This window comes from Moschus berezovskii, chromosome 12 (genome assembly GCF_049115385.1).
Source record: "Moschus berezovskii isolate FMDL1 chromosome 12, NW_MosBer_1.0, whole genome shotgun sequence".
Lineage (NCBI taxonomy): Eukaryota > Metazoa > Chordata > Mammalia > Artiodactyla > Moschidae > Moschus > Moschus berezovskii.
Window position 1 is genome coordinate 28,919,846 of NC_142471.1, and position 17,233 is coordinate 28,937,078.

Here is a 17,233-nt window from a genome sequence, read left to right on the forward strand (position 1 = left end):
TCAAAAATAGCCACTGATAAGATGTTTATATATTCAGACTATCTAGTTTATTTCTCTCTTACTCGCTCTTTCCACTTTTGAGGGGGGAAAAGTAAACGTATATTTCCAAATTGTTTTATAATCACAGAAACGCTATAATGATGACGACAAACCCTCTGTCCTCCAAGAATTTTAGAGTCTACTTAAGGAAAAAGAAGGATAGTAATAAGGAAAGAAAGCACTTAGACACAAGAAGTTTTTATTTCACTTTTGTTTTTTAAAGATGTTTTTTTAAATGAGCAAATAATTCCAGGTTGACAGCCATTTTCTCTAGAAAACAGCCCGCTGTCCTCTGGCTTGTTAATACTGAGAAGTCCGCAGTCCTGATAACAGTCCATCCTCCATAGATGACATCTTTTAAACTCTTCTGTCTTCAGTGTTCTTCACTTCCATTGTGATTTATCATGATATGGATTTCTTTTTATTCATTGTGTGCATTTATTCTTTTTTTCTCTCATCTTTGCTACTGCCTCAATCCAAGCCCCTCTTATCTCTTCATATGGACGTCTCGTGTGACCCTACCGCTCCCTTACTATGCTTCATCCACACCTGGAATTTGCTGGGGTTTTTCCTCTCACAGGGCTTCTGTTCCACATTTTCTTTTGCCTAGAATTTCCCACCATTCCTTTGCCTGCAAACTCTCACTCTTTTAGACCTCAATTCAGTATTAATTCCTCAAAGAGGCTTTCCTTAATCCTGCCCTCCTGCGGTCTAAACTGTCATTCATATTTTCTGTCTTGAAAAGAGCACCATTTTTCCCCTGCTTTACCTGTGTCACACTTTGCAACAATATATTTATGTATTATTTATTAACATCTGTTTTCTCCATTAGTCTGTAAACTACAAATCAGGCAATGACTACGTTTGGCTTTACTCACCATTTTATATTCACAGCCTAACACAGTGCCTAGCACAGAGCAGACATTTAATAAAGTTTTACTGAGTACACAAATGACCAAAGATCAATGTTCCTTTCACACACTGCCTCTAGATCTGTACTTGGTATTTATTCCCTTTTCCTAACATGCTACTTCCTCAGCTGGCAAATTCCTCATTCAGGAAAGAAGCCTCCTTTCTGAAGCCTTCCTTTACAAAATTTCCACGCACATAGGCATATTTTTGCTGCTCATCCATGCACCTCCAGAATCTCAGTAACAGTCTTCACCCTAGCGTATTCTAGTTACTGATATCTGCCCTCATCCATAATAAAGAATCCCTAGGGTCTACTGCACCTCACATCCTGGGCACTTGAAAAATGCCTGAGGGAAAAGGGGACTGGAAATGCCCTGCAAGACAGAATAACTGATGGAGTCAGGTCTTTGTGGAGATAAGAAGGAATGGGGTCCCAGAGTAAATAAAGGATTAGCCTCATGAGAGATAATGCACGGTGTTCTTCAGAATGAGTGTGAAACTGAATGGGGTGGGTGTGATGAAAACAGGAAGACTGTGAGGCAAAAAGGAAGGAAGTTGACTTGGCTTCATGCACTCAGTTAATGTGAGGAAGATATTCTTCTAGAGGGGCAAGGGTGGAGGCCTGTGAGAGTAAGAGACAGAACAGAATAGCCACTGTGTTCAATGCTTAAGTCTTGGCAATACTTGACTACTAAGAAATGAGTAAAACGGTTGAACGAAAATGCCCTATATAGTCAAGGCTTTACAAAATGTAAGGATTTAACAATAAGTGTAGCTATACTGTCCCAGCTCTGTTTTCAGAGGAAAAATCTGATCTAAGTGGTTCCATTCTTTTGAAGGTCAGGTACTTCATGGTCAAGCATTTTAAGGGAATCTTTGATTTAAAAATATATGAAACCATACAGAGAAAGCTAAGTATTTTTTTTTTATTACAACAAGGCCTCTCCTCCATGACTGCATTGAACAGTGTCTCTTCACATAAAAAAACACAAATGATTGGATGTACCTTAAAAACAGAGCTATGTCTTATTCATTTCTCTATCAATTTAAAGTCTTGCAAAATACCTTGCACAATGGAGGCCTTCAAATAGTTTTAATGTTGAGTTAAATAAGAGATATATAAAGTCCCTTCAGTTCAGTCGCTCAGTCGTGTCCGACTCTTTGCGACCCCATGAATCACAGCACGCCAGGCCTCCCTGTCCATCACCAACTCCCGGAGTTCACTCAAACTCACCTCCATCGAGTCGGTGATGCCATCCAGCCATCTCATTCTCTGTCATCCCCTTCTCTTCCTGCCCCCAATCCCTCCCAGCATCAGAGTCTTTTCCAGTGAGTCAACTCTTCACATGAGGTGGCCAAAGTATTGAGGTTTCAGTTTCAGCATCAGTCCTTCCAATGAACACCCAGGACTGATCTCCTTTAGAATGTAGACACTGCAATTTGAGGAGGGGAATCTACAAATCTTTTTGAAATAACATAAATGTGTCTCTTCTTGTGGAAGCGGAATGGGCAAGGAAAAAGAGAAAACAGAGCAGTAAGAGAGATGAAAGTGAAGTCACTCAGTCACGTCTGACTCTTTGTGACCCCATGGACTGTAGCCTACCAGGCTCCTCCGTCCATGGGATTTTCCAGGCAAAATACTGGAGTGGGTTGCCATTTCCTTCTCCAAGAGAGATGAGAATTATTAAAAAAAAAATGTTCTTGGTTGATCCTATTAGTGGATTTAGTCAACATTTCACATGACTTTTCAACTTACAAGCCCTCATAATAGCAAGTGTGCAAAATCTGTAAGGGTTGTGAAACAATGCAACTCAGATGGGGACTTGAACCCACAGTTTTGAAACAGACACACAGATGGCCTCAGGGCTTTAATGCAGTTCACCTTCTTGATATCTCATCACAGAAAGAATTCAGTGAGACACAAAGTGATAGGCAAGAAGTGAATTCATTTACAAAGAAACACACTGAACAAAGCATGGGCCATCCCCAAAAGCAAAAGGGGCCCCAGAGTATGGGGTTGTCAGTTTTTACAGGGCTGGGTAATTTCATTAGCTAATGAGTGGTACGATTATTCCAATTATTCTGGGAAAGCACAGGTACTTCCAGGAATCAGGTCACCATCCACATGTTGACCTTTTATGGCTAGCCTTCAAACTGGTGGCTCAGAAGGTAAAGAATCTACCTGCAATGGAGGAGACCCAGGTTAGATTCCTGGGTTGGGAAGATCCCCGAAGAAGGGAATGGCTACCCACTACACTATTCTTGCCTAGAGAATTCCATGGACAGAGGAGCCTAGCTGGCTGTAGTCCATGGGGTCGCAAAGAGTCAGACACAACTGAACAACCAACACACACTTTGGAACTGTCATGGAGCTGGTGGGTGTGTCACTTACCTAATGCTAATGTATTACAATGAGGTTACAATAAGGCTCAAGGTCCACTGGAAGTCAAATCTTCTGCCATCTTCTACCTAGTTGGTTATAACCAGCTTTTGTCATGCCTACGGCTACGTCCTTTGATACGGTTCATGAGGTTCTCAAGGCAAGAATACTGGGGTAGTTTGCCATTCCCTCCTCCAGTGGATTACATTTTGTCAGAACTCTCAGCTATGTTCCGTCCATCTTGGGTGGGCCTACATGACATGGCTCATAGCTTCGTCGAGTTACACAAGCCCCTTCACTACAACAAGGCAGTGATGCAAGCTGGATGAGCTACAAGCTGGAATCAAGACAGGCAGGAGAAACATCAACAACCTCAGGTATGTGGATGATACCACTCTAATGGCATAGTGAAGAGGAACTAAAAAGCCTCTTGATGAGGGTGAAGGAGGAGAGTGAAAGAGCTGGCTTAAACTAAATATTAAAAGAAAAAAAAAAAACACTAAGATCATGTCATCCAGCCCCATTACTTCATGGCAATTAGAGAAGGAAAAGGTGGAAGCAGTGACAGATTTCCTCTTCTTGGGCTCTAAAATCACTACAGATGGTTACTGAAGCCTTGAAATCTGAAGATGTTTGTGGCCTGGCAGGAAAGTTATGACAAAGCTAGACAGTGTGTTGAAAAGCAGAGACATTATTCTATGGGCAAAGATCTGCATAGTCATGGCTATGGTATTCCCAGTGGTCATGTACAGTTGTGAGAGCTGGACCATAAAAAAGGCAGAACACAGAAGAACTGATGCCTTCTAACTATGGTGCTCGAGAAGACTCCTGAGAGTCTCTTGGACAGCAAAGAGATCAAACCAGTCAATCTTAAGGGAAATCAACTCTGAATACTCATTGGAGGGGACTGATGCTGAAGCTGAAACTCCAGTATTTTGGTCATCTGACGCAAACAGCCGACTCATTGGGAAAGTCCCTGATGATGGAAAAGATTGAGAGAAGAAGAGGGTATCAGAGGATGAGATGATTGGATGGCATCGCCGATGCAATGGACATGAACTGGGGCAAACTTTGAGAGATGGTGAGGGATAGAGGGGCCTGGCATGCTGCAGTCCATGGGGTCGCAAAGAATTGGACATGACTGGGCAACAAAGCCTATGTCATTTTTTCAAAGGTTGTGCAATACCCCCTTCCCTCCCACTTCGGTTGGATCTGTGGGAACATAAAGGGTACATTCACCTCCTAAGACCTTTCCTTTCCATTAATGTAAGGACAAATTATGTCTGAGCACTGTCTTCAAAAGACATCTAGCTTCTATAGCTCTTATTTTCCTTCGCATTTCAAAAAGCAATTCTTTTCTATACTTGAAAGTCGACATCACTTTGCTGACAAAGGTCCGTATAGTCAAAGCTATGGTTTTTCCAGCAGTCATGTATGGATGTGAGAGTTGGACTATAAAGAAAGCTGAGTGCCAAAGAACTGATGCTTTTGAACTGTGGTGTTGGAGAAGACTCTTGAGAGTCCCATGGACAGCAAGGAGAGCAAGGCAGTCAACTCTGAATATTCATTGGAAGGACTGATGCTGAAGCTCCAATACTTTGGCTACCTGATACCAAGAGCTGACTAACTGGAAAAGACCCTGATCCTAGGAAAGATTGAGGGCAGGAAGAGAAGAGGGTAACAAAGGATGAGATGGTTGGATAGCATCCCTGACTCAATGTACATGAGTTTGAGGAAACTCTGGGAGAGAGTGAAGGACAGGGAAGCCTGGTGTGCTACGGTCCATGGGGTCACAAAGAGTCAAACACGACTTAGCGACTGAACAACAAAATACTTGAAAGACCTTCTATAGAACTAAGGATCTAACCATTAAACAAATTCAACGGAAACACTCAAAGTAATGATTTCATTACCCTTACTTAATGACCACCCTCTCTTCCCTGGGAGTCACCTCAAATAGGGTAAACCAAAACTGTGCAGTCTATGATCTATGTATGATAAAACAGACTTGAAGCCCTATATTAGGAAAAATTCACTATTTTGTTTAATGAAACACTGTAATCCATGAAAATTTTCCATATAACTTCATGTTAACTGCCTAACTATACGCTATCACAGATTTTAGTTTCATAACAGTAAGGCATTGACAAAAATTTAAGACTTGTAACAGAGAATAAGTAAATGACAGAGGTCAGGCTGAGTCGCTGTGATGCTCTATAAAATTACAAGGTTTATCAAGGAAATAAAAAACATGACTTTAAAACATTTTTAAAAGTGAGTCTGCCCCAAAGAATTGAAAACAGCTCTATTCACAATAGCCAAAAGGTGGAAACAGACCCAAATGCCCATCAACTGATGAATAAACAAAATAGGGTATTCTTTCATACAATGGAAGATTATTTAGCCATAAAAAGGAATAAGTACTGATACATGCAATAATATGGATGAATATTTAAAACATACACTGAAAGAAGCCAGACACAAAAGGCCACATACTGTATGCTTCATTTATAGGAAATATACAGAATAGGCAAGTCCATAGAGTCACTAGACTAGTGGCTGCCAGGGGCTGGGGCTGGGAAGAGGGAAGTATGGGAGAAGGGAGAAACAGAGTGACTGCTTAATGGGTCTAGGATTTCCTTTTGGGGTGATAAAAATGTTCTAGAACTAGACAGTGGTGATGGTTGCACAGTGCTATTAATGCCCTTGATGCCACTCAATTTTACCCTTTAAAACAGTTAAAATGATGAATTTTATTATATGAACTTTACCACCTTCCAAAGAAACGTAGGTCACAATTTTCTATTTTATTTTAGGAATAAGAACTGGAACACAGTTTATTCTACGCAGTAAAGCATACGTACACTAAAAACTGCAGGAATTCAGAGCAAGGTTTTGCCATGTATGTGTTCCTTAGCCAAGTTATTTAAGCTCTCTGAACCTCCCTGATCTATAAAATGGGTATAATAAAAGTATTTTATATAAATGATATGAAGATAAAATAGAGATAAAACAATCTAAGCACAAAGTCAGGCCCATTAAAACTAAACTGATCCATAAAATGATCAATTTTATTGAATCTCAGCCCTTGAGTAGGTGTCTTTTCAATATTCTGTGTGATGAAATTAGCAGGATGTATAAATCACTTGGACTGTATATGAGACCATATGGCTGTCTGTAAGAAAGGCATTTGCAAGCTTGTTAGGTTTATAGCTCAACTAGCCTCTTTGTCCACAGAACACCATTTTTGCTTCAAAGAACAACTGACAGACAAATTATGGTTATTCAGACTTGGCTTTTTGGCAGACATTTTCTCAAAAAAGATCTTCATGGAAAACAACTTACCAGTATTTTTTTTCCTAATAACAAAATTCAAGCTTTCAAGTAAAAACAAGAATTTTGGAAAACATGTATCTGCTACCATGAGCTTGACAGCTTCCCATACTTAAAGATTTTGATGAAATTAGTAGTGATAGTAATGTACTTTTTTCTCCAGTTTTCCTGAGATATAATTGACATTCATCACACACAAAAAAACTGATTCTGTATCCTTTTTTCTTCCATTAACTCAAAATTCACTTTCATTGGAACTGAAAGAGGAGACAACTGAGATTATCAATTCATACTGAGATAAGTGAAACTTTACAAGAGACCCTCCAGGAAAGCAATTTGGAGGCCTGCCTAGAGACACAGATTTTCTCAAGAGGATTTTTTGTTCAGTGTGGGCTCTGTTTTATCCTGTCCCAGTGAAAAGGCCACACAAAAACAAACTTCCGATTCAAGATGGGCTCCTCCACTCACCAAAGGCCTTGCATAGGCTAAAAAATAGCACTAACACTGAAAACGGCCTCAGAAATAGCATGGGTTGTAGACTGAGAATCTCTAATAGGGATTAAGGTGAGGTAATAACAAAAATTAAAAGCAGCAACCATTCTTAATGTATGATGTTAGCAAGTGCCAAGCACTGATCTAGGAATTTTATATTAATTCAATCTTAATATTCCTATGTAATTTGTGTTACAGTCCTGTTTAGTCCTTTTATTCATTAGATCTGCATTATGTCACTTTTGAAACTACCATCCTAGTATGCCATTCTTCTGCTTCCTATTATCCTAGAAAACATGAAGGAAGCACTGAGTTCCATAAAAAGTAGATTGCTACTATCAGTATCCACCATCCAAGTAATTCAATAATTACAAACTAAAAGTCTGATACTTCTTCCTACAACAAATTCCTCTTGCAAAATATTAATTTACTATTTCAGAATAAGAAATACAATACACTCCTTACAATAATAATAGCTCAAAGAAAAGGAATCAAAACTACTTGAGGCACCTCCTGATTAAAACAAAGGAATATTTCAGAAACATACCTGTTGGAGCCATCTTTCATATGGACTTTGGCGTAAAGAACATCCACCATGCCAGGATCATCATTCATGTATTCTATCCCTGCCATCTCTACTTCCAGGGGTTTGCCCCCTGAAATGTCACTGCAAAGGAAAAAACATTAGATTTTCATAACTTTTTAACCTAAGAGGGCTATTATATTTTGAAACATGGTAAATATACAGAGTCAAATATTACAAAAATGAAGTTGTTGAGGTTTTTTAACTAACATGATTTAACTGTCTTCTAATTTCAAACTGATACATGTTTAATGAACACAAACTAGAACCACAAGTATTCCCAAAGTCACATCATATCTATCCCAACACCAGTTTATTATTAATAGCATATCTAAGAAATGTCTCATGAAAGGCCAAGTGATGACAGTTCTGACTGACAAAGGCATTTGCTGCACTGCCCACCTCTCCAGCTGTTGGGGAAATTAAAATGGAGGTGGTCTTGTTCAGGCTTCAGAAGTAAGGGAGCGGCCTCGAACCAACTTCTGACCTTGTCTGGGCCCTGCCTGGACTATGTGTCTGCTTGGGAACACACCAATCATTACCAGTAAGTCAAGTTGCACTTTAGATAAGAAAGGGAGTGGATCTTGGAATTTTTTAAGCCCCTGGAGGCCTGGCTAACCCCACTGGAGTCTAACGAAATTTGGTGACTCACAAGATGAAACAATCAGCATCACAAAAGTAAAACCGCAGCTACATTTTTGCACACAAACTGATGATGATACCAATTTGTGGCCTGAGATTATAAATGGGAGCCCCCCAAACTGCAATTCAAAATCTCTCCCAAGGAGTAGATGAATGGCCCAGGGCCCTTTTCCAACTGAGACTCCAGATTACTGTTAATGAGGTATTTCCAAGAAGGGTTCAAGTCTGGGTGTAGGTGTCAGCTCAGTTTGGGGATGTATACTCTGCAACTTCTCTCTATTCTTTCTATTTCTTTTTTCCCCCAATGACTATATATTGAAATTAAGTTAAATAATCTTCTATTAGAAGTTAAAATTGTTTATTTGTGTGTAATGAGTGGTTTCTTGTTAATGAATCCTTCAAACCTAAAACAAAGCAAAACATTCGGCAAAACACCAGTTTTTACCTCATTATTTCCACAAATTGCAAACAGTATTTTATTCATGTAACAATAGTGAAGGTGCAAATTGGTATCACATCTTTAAGAGCAATTTGGCAATATTTATAAAAAGTCTTCAAGAATAGAAACACTTTGCCCAAGCAATTCAATTCCTTGCCCAAATAATCACAAATTCAAGCACATATCCAACCACAGCCAACAGAGTTATTTCACAAGAATTCCAACTGATAAATGTAGAAGTAAAAATAGAATCAGAATATCACCATTTTTCAACCCCTGATGAAATATTTAATCAGTTTCATTATTTGTATAAAGGACGGAAAGTGGAAGTGTTAATCACTCAGTCATGTCTGACTCTCTGTGACCCCCATGGACTGTAGCCCTCCAGACTCCTCTGTCCATGGAATTTTCCGGTCAGGAATACTGGAATGGGTTTCCATTTCCTTCTCCAGGGTATCTTCCCAAGTCAGGGATCGAACTCAAATCTCCTGCATTGCAAGCAGATTCTTTATCATCTGAGCTACCAGAGAAGCCATCAAGGATGGGGATAAGAAAAATTAAACATATACATTATATACATATACACACACACACACACACACACACACATATATATGCTTGTACATATGTAAAATCTCTGAACTGATATAATACAAAGAAACTGCTAAAATCTGTTGCCTTTAGAGATCAGGGTGCTTGGTGGGATGGCAGTGGGAAGGAAACTCTTCACCACATATCCTTTGTACTTAAAATTTTTTGATCCATATAAATGTTTTATTCATTAAAAAGTTAAAATAAAAAAATACATGAAAAGAAGCCAAATACAAGAAGTATATATACTGCACATACATGAAAAAGAAGCCAAACATAGAAATCAGAACAGCAGTTACTTCTGGAAGAAGTGAATTTACTGGAAAAGAGCATGAAGGAACATCCTAGGGTGATGGCAGTGTTCTGCACAGTGATTTGGGTGAGGTTACACGGGTGTACACATTTATTAAAATTCATTAACTACACTTAATATCCATGCATTTTACTGTAAGTAAAACACCATAAAGAAAAAATACATATATGAATACAAAAAAGTATGGGCACATATGCTCCAAAGTGCTGATGGTAATTATCTTTAGGTAATAAGCTAAAACTCCAATACTTTGGCCACCTCATGCGAAGAGTTGACTTACTGGAAAAGACTCTGATGCTGGGAGGGATTGGGGGCAGGAGGAGAAGGGGACGACAGAGAATGAGATGGCTGGATGGCATCACTGACTCGATGGACATGAGTTTGAGTGAACTCCGGGAGTTGGTGATGGACAGGGAGGCCTGACATGCTGTGATTCATGGGGTCGCAAAGAGTCGGATACGGCTGAGCAACTGAACTGAACTGAATACTACTACAAGGGGCATCTTGTTTATCCACAATTTTGGGCTTTTATAAAGCTAACATGTATTGCTCTCCTGTTAAATAAAACCCACCATCTTGCTTTCTTTGCAGACCCTTTAAACAGACTTATACTTCAACTAGTAAATAGCTGTGCCAACCCAAAACCCAGCTAAAAATCAGCTCACCACACAGCCTTCTCCAAGCCCCATGAGGCCAAGGACTCTATTCATATTTTCTACCCCCATATCCCCAGCACCTGGAACAGTGCCTTATGTAAAGCGAGTACTTGATAAATCTCTGATGATGTTCCACTATAAATGGAGAAGATGTTCTGGACAATTTTGTGATTATGGACACATGCCTATATTATCATTGAACAAAATGTGGTACTGGCTCAAAGACAACAGGATGTTAGGATTAATCAAAAGATAATTCCAAATAAAGAAAAACAAAAAAGTCTTACTGATATTTAATTGAGGCCCAGGGAGATTCTTTAGGAATCCTAACGATAGACTCCCTTAAAACATTAAGGCCATTATTATTCCACAAGACCAGAATTTTTCTAAGAAACTAAATAACCCAACTATTTCAGACAGACACTTAAATGAAAAAAATAACAGCCTCAATCATCTCTATAACCACCTCCAATAAGTGGGATATTAGAAAACACAAGCCAAAGTCCAAAATATCACCTGATTGAAGACTTTACCTTCAATCAGCAATACAGTGTATCTTCATTCCGAGCAATAGCCAAAGAATTCAATATGAAAGACTGCCATTCAATCCATTCAAGTGCAGTCAACAAAACTGCTTTCAGGAAAAAAAAAAAAAAAGTTTAATACTAAGCATACATTCCTCTACATTTTTTTCAGCTCCAACTCTGCATAGTTAGACCACCAGAAAGCAACATACCATTGGTTTAATTTCCCACTAAAAAATGTGTACCAGGTTACATTTAATGTTACACCCTCAATTTCATGTCACACCCACATGAACAATGTTTTTTTATCTTCTGCAAAACTCCTGTTAAAGACACTGCTCATCATCATTCTTGGGTTCTTTACACTAAGATTTACACAAATTTTTCTTGGACTGAGAGCCAGAAAAGGATTCTCTCCCCTAAAATTGTTATGCTTCTTTTTATCAGATAAGAACTTTAATAACTGGTGTGTTCCTTTTTAGAATTTAGTTCAAGTATACTGACGCTTGAAAACAGCACTAAATTTTAATGTTCTAGCACAATTATTATCTTACCTCAGTTTCTAGATAGAATTTTCTTCCCATTCCATCTTTATGGTTTCTAATCTGTCTAACCTTAATATTTCTTTTGTATGTTATAAAAGAAACTATCTCAAACCCTCGGAATTAGATGAGGCACCAAAAACAAAACACTGGAACAGGTTCCAAAGTCTGCCTTACGAGTGGAAACAGAAACTCTTTCAATGTATCTCTAGGACTGATCAAGAGAGAGAGTTAAAGAGCAGTAAAGAAAAACGCTGATAAATTCTCTGTCTTGGTGACCAAACTATTCCACCTAGGACACCAGGGAGCATACTTTACAATGGAGACACATCCGAGGCAATAATTAGGAACATTTGCCCATGGGTAGCTTTCCTTTCCTTCTCTCCTCATTCTTCTCCCTTTTTAACTTATTTGGTTTTACTTCAGGCCTACTGGGAACACTTAGGTATGAGTTGAGTGATACGGGAGCTAAAGAAGAGCTGCATATTTGTCAGATTATATACTCTGAACCACTGTACTGTTTGTGTTTCACATCTCACAAAGAAAAGTCACAAGGGACACATTTGAGCATCAGTACTTACTGAACACTGTGAATAATTCACCTGAAATCTACGCAGCTACATGAGCCTTAAGCTTAAGAACTGAAATCAAAATTCTATTTCTGGTCAAGTAACATCCCTTAAACTCAATTATCACCCCCAAATTTGAAACAAATGTTCAACCAGCCATTTCTTTAAAATATTTATATATCACCACAGTTTTAATTAAATTCCAATATAGCCACATTTATTTAATACCTCAATTTAAAAAGCCATCAAATTAAGCTACAGCATGTTATACGAAAGACTGAAGGCAGGAGAAGGGGACAACAGAGGACCAGATAGTTAGATGGTGTCACTGACTCAATGGACATGACTTTGAGCAAGCTCCAGGAGATGGTGAAGGACAGGGAAGCCTGGTGTGCTTCAGTCCATGGGGTCACAAAGAGTAGGACACGACTGAGCGACTGAACAACCACAAATTCATTCCCAATGTTTTCCATTTTTATATTTTAATTTGAAATCTTTACATCATAAAAGGCTCGGGTTAGAAATGCCATTATTTATTGACATTTTTTCGAAGCATACCAAGTACAAAGATTGAGATCAAAGATCAAGAATAGTGAAGAAAAAGAAGGTAGATGATGCAATTTACACCAGGGCTTTATTAGAAGTACTTGGGCTTCCCTGGTGGTTCAGACAGTAAAGCATCTATCTGCAATGCAAGAGACCAGGGTTCAATCCCTGGGTTGGGAAGATCCCCTGGAGAAGGAAATGGCAGCCCACTCCAGTACTCTTGCCTGGAAAATCCCATGGACGGAGGAGCCTGGTAGGCTGCAGTGCATGGCGTCGCGAAGAGTAGGACACGACTGAGTGATTTCACTTTCACTTTTCACTTTCATGTATTGGAGAAGGAAATGGCAACCCACTCCAGTGTTATTGCCTGGAGAATCCCAGGGATAGGGGAGCCTGGTGGGCTGCTGTCAACGGGGTCGCACAGAGTCAAGACATGACTGAAGCAGCTTAGCAGCAGCAGCCAATCAGGTAAATTAATTTTGCACTATATACTTTTTAAACAAGTGTATGTGGCAGAGAAGGTGAGAGAAGGCTGGAAAGGCTTGCTTTACTTGTTGGCTTCGAATCTTTCCAGCTTTTTGAAAAGAGCATCTACAAAAAATTTTTGCCTGCACTGCAGATTTTTGGCAGGGTAATGTGTCCTATTTCAAAAGCTTTGCTGAATTTGAAAAACTACAATTACTGTTTTCATCCTGTCATGTCAAAAATTCTTAGTAACTATTAAGGATGCTCTTCATTCCCTACGCACACCAACCCTGACATGCTTAAAGGGTTCAGATTTGGCATTTAGTCACAAAAGGCACCAAAAGACATAAAAGGGAAGAACTCAGCTAAATCCTCACACAGCTCAGGATAAAGCTTCCATGATTAAAATCCTGTGACCTGATTTTCATAAAGTAAAAAAACAAATACTTCTTTAAACAAATTTTTTATCTGCCTTTAATTTTTTTCTTACCAGGATTATCCTAATGGCAGCCAAAAAATGCAGCTGCTTCCAGTTCTGTTTAACAAGAAGTAATCCGGGAAGTTAAAGTATCAGAAATATTTTACCTTAAGCAAGGTAAAATGGTTCTGCTTCATAAAGTAAAGCATAAAGTTTTATTTTATTAAATATTCCTTGCAAACATCGAGTTATTTTGAATTTTAGGTAAAAAAGAAAATAGTTATTTCCATCACTAAGCAAACAAGACAAAAGTATTCTTTGCTGTTTGAAATTCAGAAAGAACAGGTAGCTGCAAATCTGATCAGCTTATGATTTTGCTCAAGAAAAATATTTTGTCTTCAAAATAATTAATGGAAAAAATGAGAACTGGCTGATAGATAAGTCCAGGTATTACAGTTTCATATACAACATCAGTTCAGTTTAGTTCAGTGGCTCAGTCGTGTCCGACTCTTTGCAACTCCATGGACTGCAGCACGCAAGGCCTCCCTGTCCATCGCCAACTTCCTGAATTCACTCAAACTCGTGTCTATTGAGTCAGTGATGCCATCCAGCTATCTCATCCTCTGTCATGCACTTCTCCTCCTCCTCCTTCTTTTCCAGCATCAGGGTCTTTTCAAAAGAGTCAGTTCTTCACATCAGGTGGCCAAAGTATTGAAGTTTCAGCTTCAGCTGATAAGTCCTTCCAACGAATATTCAGGACTGATTTCCTTTAGGATGGCCTGGTTGGATCTCCTTGTAGGTATAACATAACTACAGAAAAAACTTAAAATCATTTTACCTTGTTTTACCCAATGAATCAGGTAACCCATTTCTACAAGACCATGTCAGAATAGGGTGGGACCTGTATTTTATAACTGCATAAGAATAAAATTATTCAAGTGAGTCAATTTTCAAATTGCTCTTGTTCTGCATCAATCTTATGTGAAAAGAGTAAAGGAAGGGGTCAGTGGGGAGAGATGATCCTTTGAAACAGAGCTGTTAGGTCAGATGTACCTATAAGTTAAAATATTACAGTAAAAAAGAATAAGAAGTCAGCCATCAGAACAGCAATGTTTTCCCTGTCCAGACTGCTTGGATAGTTTTTGGTATCCTTATTGACTCAAAAAAAATTACCTGTATTTGAAAAAAAAGAAAAAGTCTGCTGCATTTCTGAAATACAATGAAGACTCTCCTAGGGAATCATCTTACAATGTCTGAGTAACGTGGTAAACAGTGTAAGAGCCCTTCAAAGATGCCCGTGTTCTACTCTTTGGACTTGTAAATACACTAGTTCAAAGACAGAAAAGATGGTTTTACAGATGTGATTAAGGCTAAGGAGTTTGAGGTGGGGAGATTTTTCTGCATTACCTGCATGGGTTCAATTAAATCACATGCATCCTTAAAAGCAGAGAACCTGTACCTGCTTTGGCCAGAGAGAGAGATGTGACAACAGACGGAGGGCCCAATGTTGTTACTGCTGAAGAAGGAGGAAGGGGGCTACTAGCCGAGGAATGTGGTGGCCTCTAAAAACAGGATTTCAAAGGCAAGCAAACAGATTCTCCCCTGGAGCCTCCAGAAAGGCACACAACCCTGGCAGTAACTTGATAATAGCTCAGTGAATCCTGTATCAGACTTCTGCCCCACAGAACTATAGGATTATAAATTTGTGCTTTTTTTAAGATACCAATCTTGCAGTAATATATTATAGCAGCACAGAAAACTAATGCCCTCATACAGATAATGAAGAGAATTTCTTTTTTGACAAAGGAATGGGATGTCTTGTTAAAGAATAAAAACTACTTAGTGAATTAGCAAAATTTAAGGTACAGCCTTTCCATACAAATTTGTAAATATATGCTTTAAATCCACTTTAAACCTTTCACACAAGAATCCCAACGTTAAGTGTTACAAATGGGTCAGTCAATAAATCTTGTTTCCATGTCACTCAGCTCCCTAGGCCAAAAACAAGTCTGTGATACCAGAAAAAAGGCCAGTACAGGGCAACCACCCTCCCCACTCCTCTGGATTACTCACTCAATGAATTCCTCTTTACACTGCTGTAGCATCTCACATGTCTGCTGGATCTCTTGCTCACTCAAAAGCACCAACATCCCAATAGTCAGGTGAAGCTTTTTAGGATTCTGGAAAATGCTGCTATCAACCCCATGATCCTATTATCAAAGGGAGAAAAACAAGAAACTCAGCCCATACAAAACTAAATGGCAGGAACAGAACTGAGCAGAAAGAAATAAACTCACACATCCATGACCAACTGACTTTTCAACCAGGGTTCCAGGACAATTTAGTGGGGAAAGAAGTCTCTTCGACAAATGATATTAGGACAACTGAATACCTACATGCAAAAGAATGAAGTTGAACCCATACCTCATACTATATACAAAACCTATATCAAAATGGATCAATGATATAGGAGCCAAAAACCATATAATCACAAAACTCCTAGAAGACAGGAAAATCTTCATGACCCCTTGGATTTGGCAACGGATTCAGATATGACACCAGTAGTATGGCAACAAAAGAAAAATTAGGTCAATCAAACTTCTTCACACTTTAAAACTTTTGTGTATCAAAGGACACTATCAAGAAAGTAAAAAAGACAACCTAAAGAATGGGAGAAATATTTGTAAACCATATACCTGATAAGGGTCATACAGTATGCATAATATATAAAGAACACTTACACAGCTCAACAACTAAAAGACAACTCAATTTAAATAACAGAAAAAGGACTTGAGTAGACATTTCTCCAAAGAAGAAATACAAATGACTAACGACTACATGAAGATGTTCAGTGTCTTCAGCCATTAAGGGAAATGCAAGTCAAAACCACAATGAGGTGCCATTTCACACCCATCAAGCTGGTTATAATCGAAAGAGTGGAAAACAAGTGCTAGCAAGGATATGTATCAAGGGTATGGGATTCCCTTTAGGGGTGATAAAAACATTTGAAATACTACAGAATTGGTAGCTCCACAATACTGCTAATGTACAAAATGCCACTGAATCATTCATTTTAAAATGGTTAATTTTATGTTAGATGAATTTCACTTCAATAAAATAGTATTTTTTAAAAAAATGAACTGGTAGCCTGACAAAATGGTATGCCCAGGAAAAACAGAATGCTACCAAATTATAGATTCTAATAATCTTTTGTTCCCCATCGGCTTTTAATTAGTTCAGAGCAACTGGGCCTCTTAGGGCCTTACCCAAAGATAATATATTCTTTACAAAAGACAGTTTTTATCTTAGCAGACACTGCAGTATTTATAGGTAAAATATTGTGTTAAGAACAAACTGTCCCCAAGCAAAGATGGGTGAAAAATGAATTCAGAGAAATATCTAGACACTGGAGTTGCCACATCAAATATGGTCATCCTTTTCTGGCATCATCATTCTGTGCACTTAAAACTTTTGTCTCTGAAAGCAGAAAAAGTAAATATATTTATGAACCCCACTGCCACTTTTAAAAAGACATAAAATTCACTTAGCATACAACTAACCATTTTAGGGTGACAATTGAGTGGTATTTTGTGTATTCACAATGTTGTACAATTGCCAGTTCTCTTTAGTTTCAAAACTTTTTCAGCACCCCATAAAAACACTTCATACTTATTAAATAATCACTCTATTATTTCTCATCGCCTATCCTCTGGTAACCTCTAGTTTGCTTTTTCTCTCTTTGGAGTTTCGTACTCTGGATATAGCAAATAAATCATACTACACACAATC

General features: G+C 38.6%; 1 protein-coding gene across 3 annotated transcripts in view; it reads right to left on the bottom strand.

Annotated features, from left to right (window-relative positions):
* ASCC1 (activating signal cointegrator 1 complex subunit 1) overlaps window positions 1–17,233 on the bottom strand; it is a 105,943-nt gene that overhangs the window by 47,331 nt on the left and 41,379 nt on the right. For all 3 annotated transcript variants that reach the window (XM_055425503.2, XM_055425502.2, XM_088841956.1), the window contains exons 6-7: window positions 15,518–15,654; window positions 7,704–7,823 (exon numbers count right to left, since the gene is read on the bottom strand). In XM_055425503.2, coding sequence (XP_055281478.1) covers window positions 7,704–7,823; window positions 15,518–15,654 — 257 coding nt within the window. The remainder of the gene's footprint in view (window positions 1–7,703; window positions 7,824–15,517; window positions 15,655–17,233) is intronic.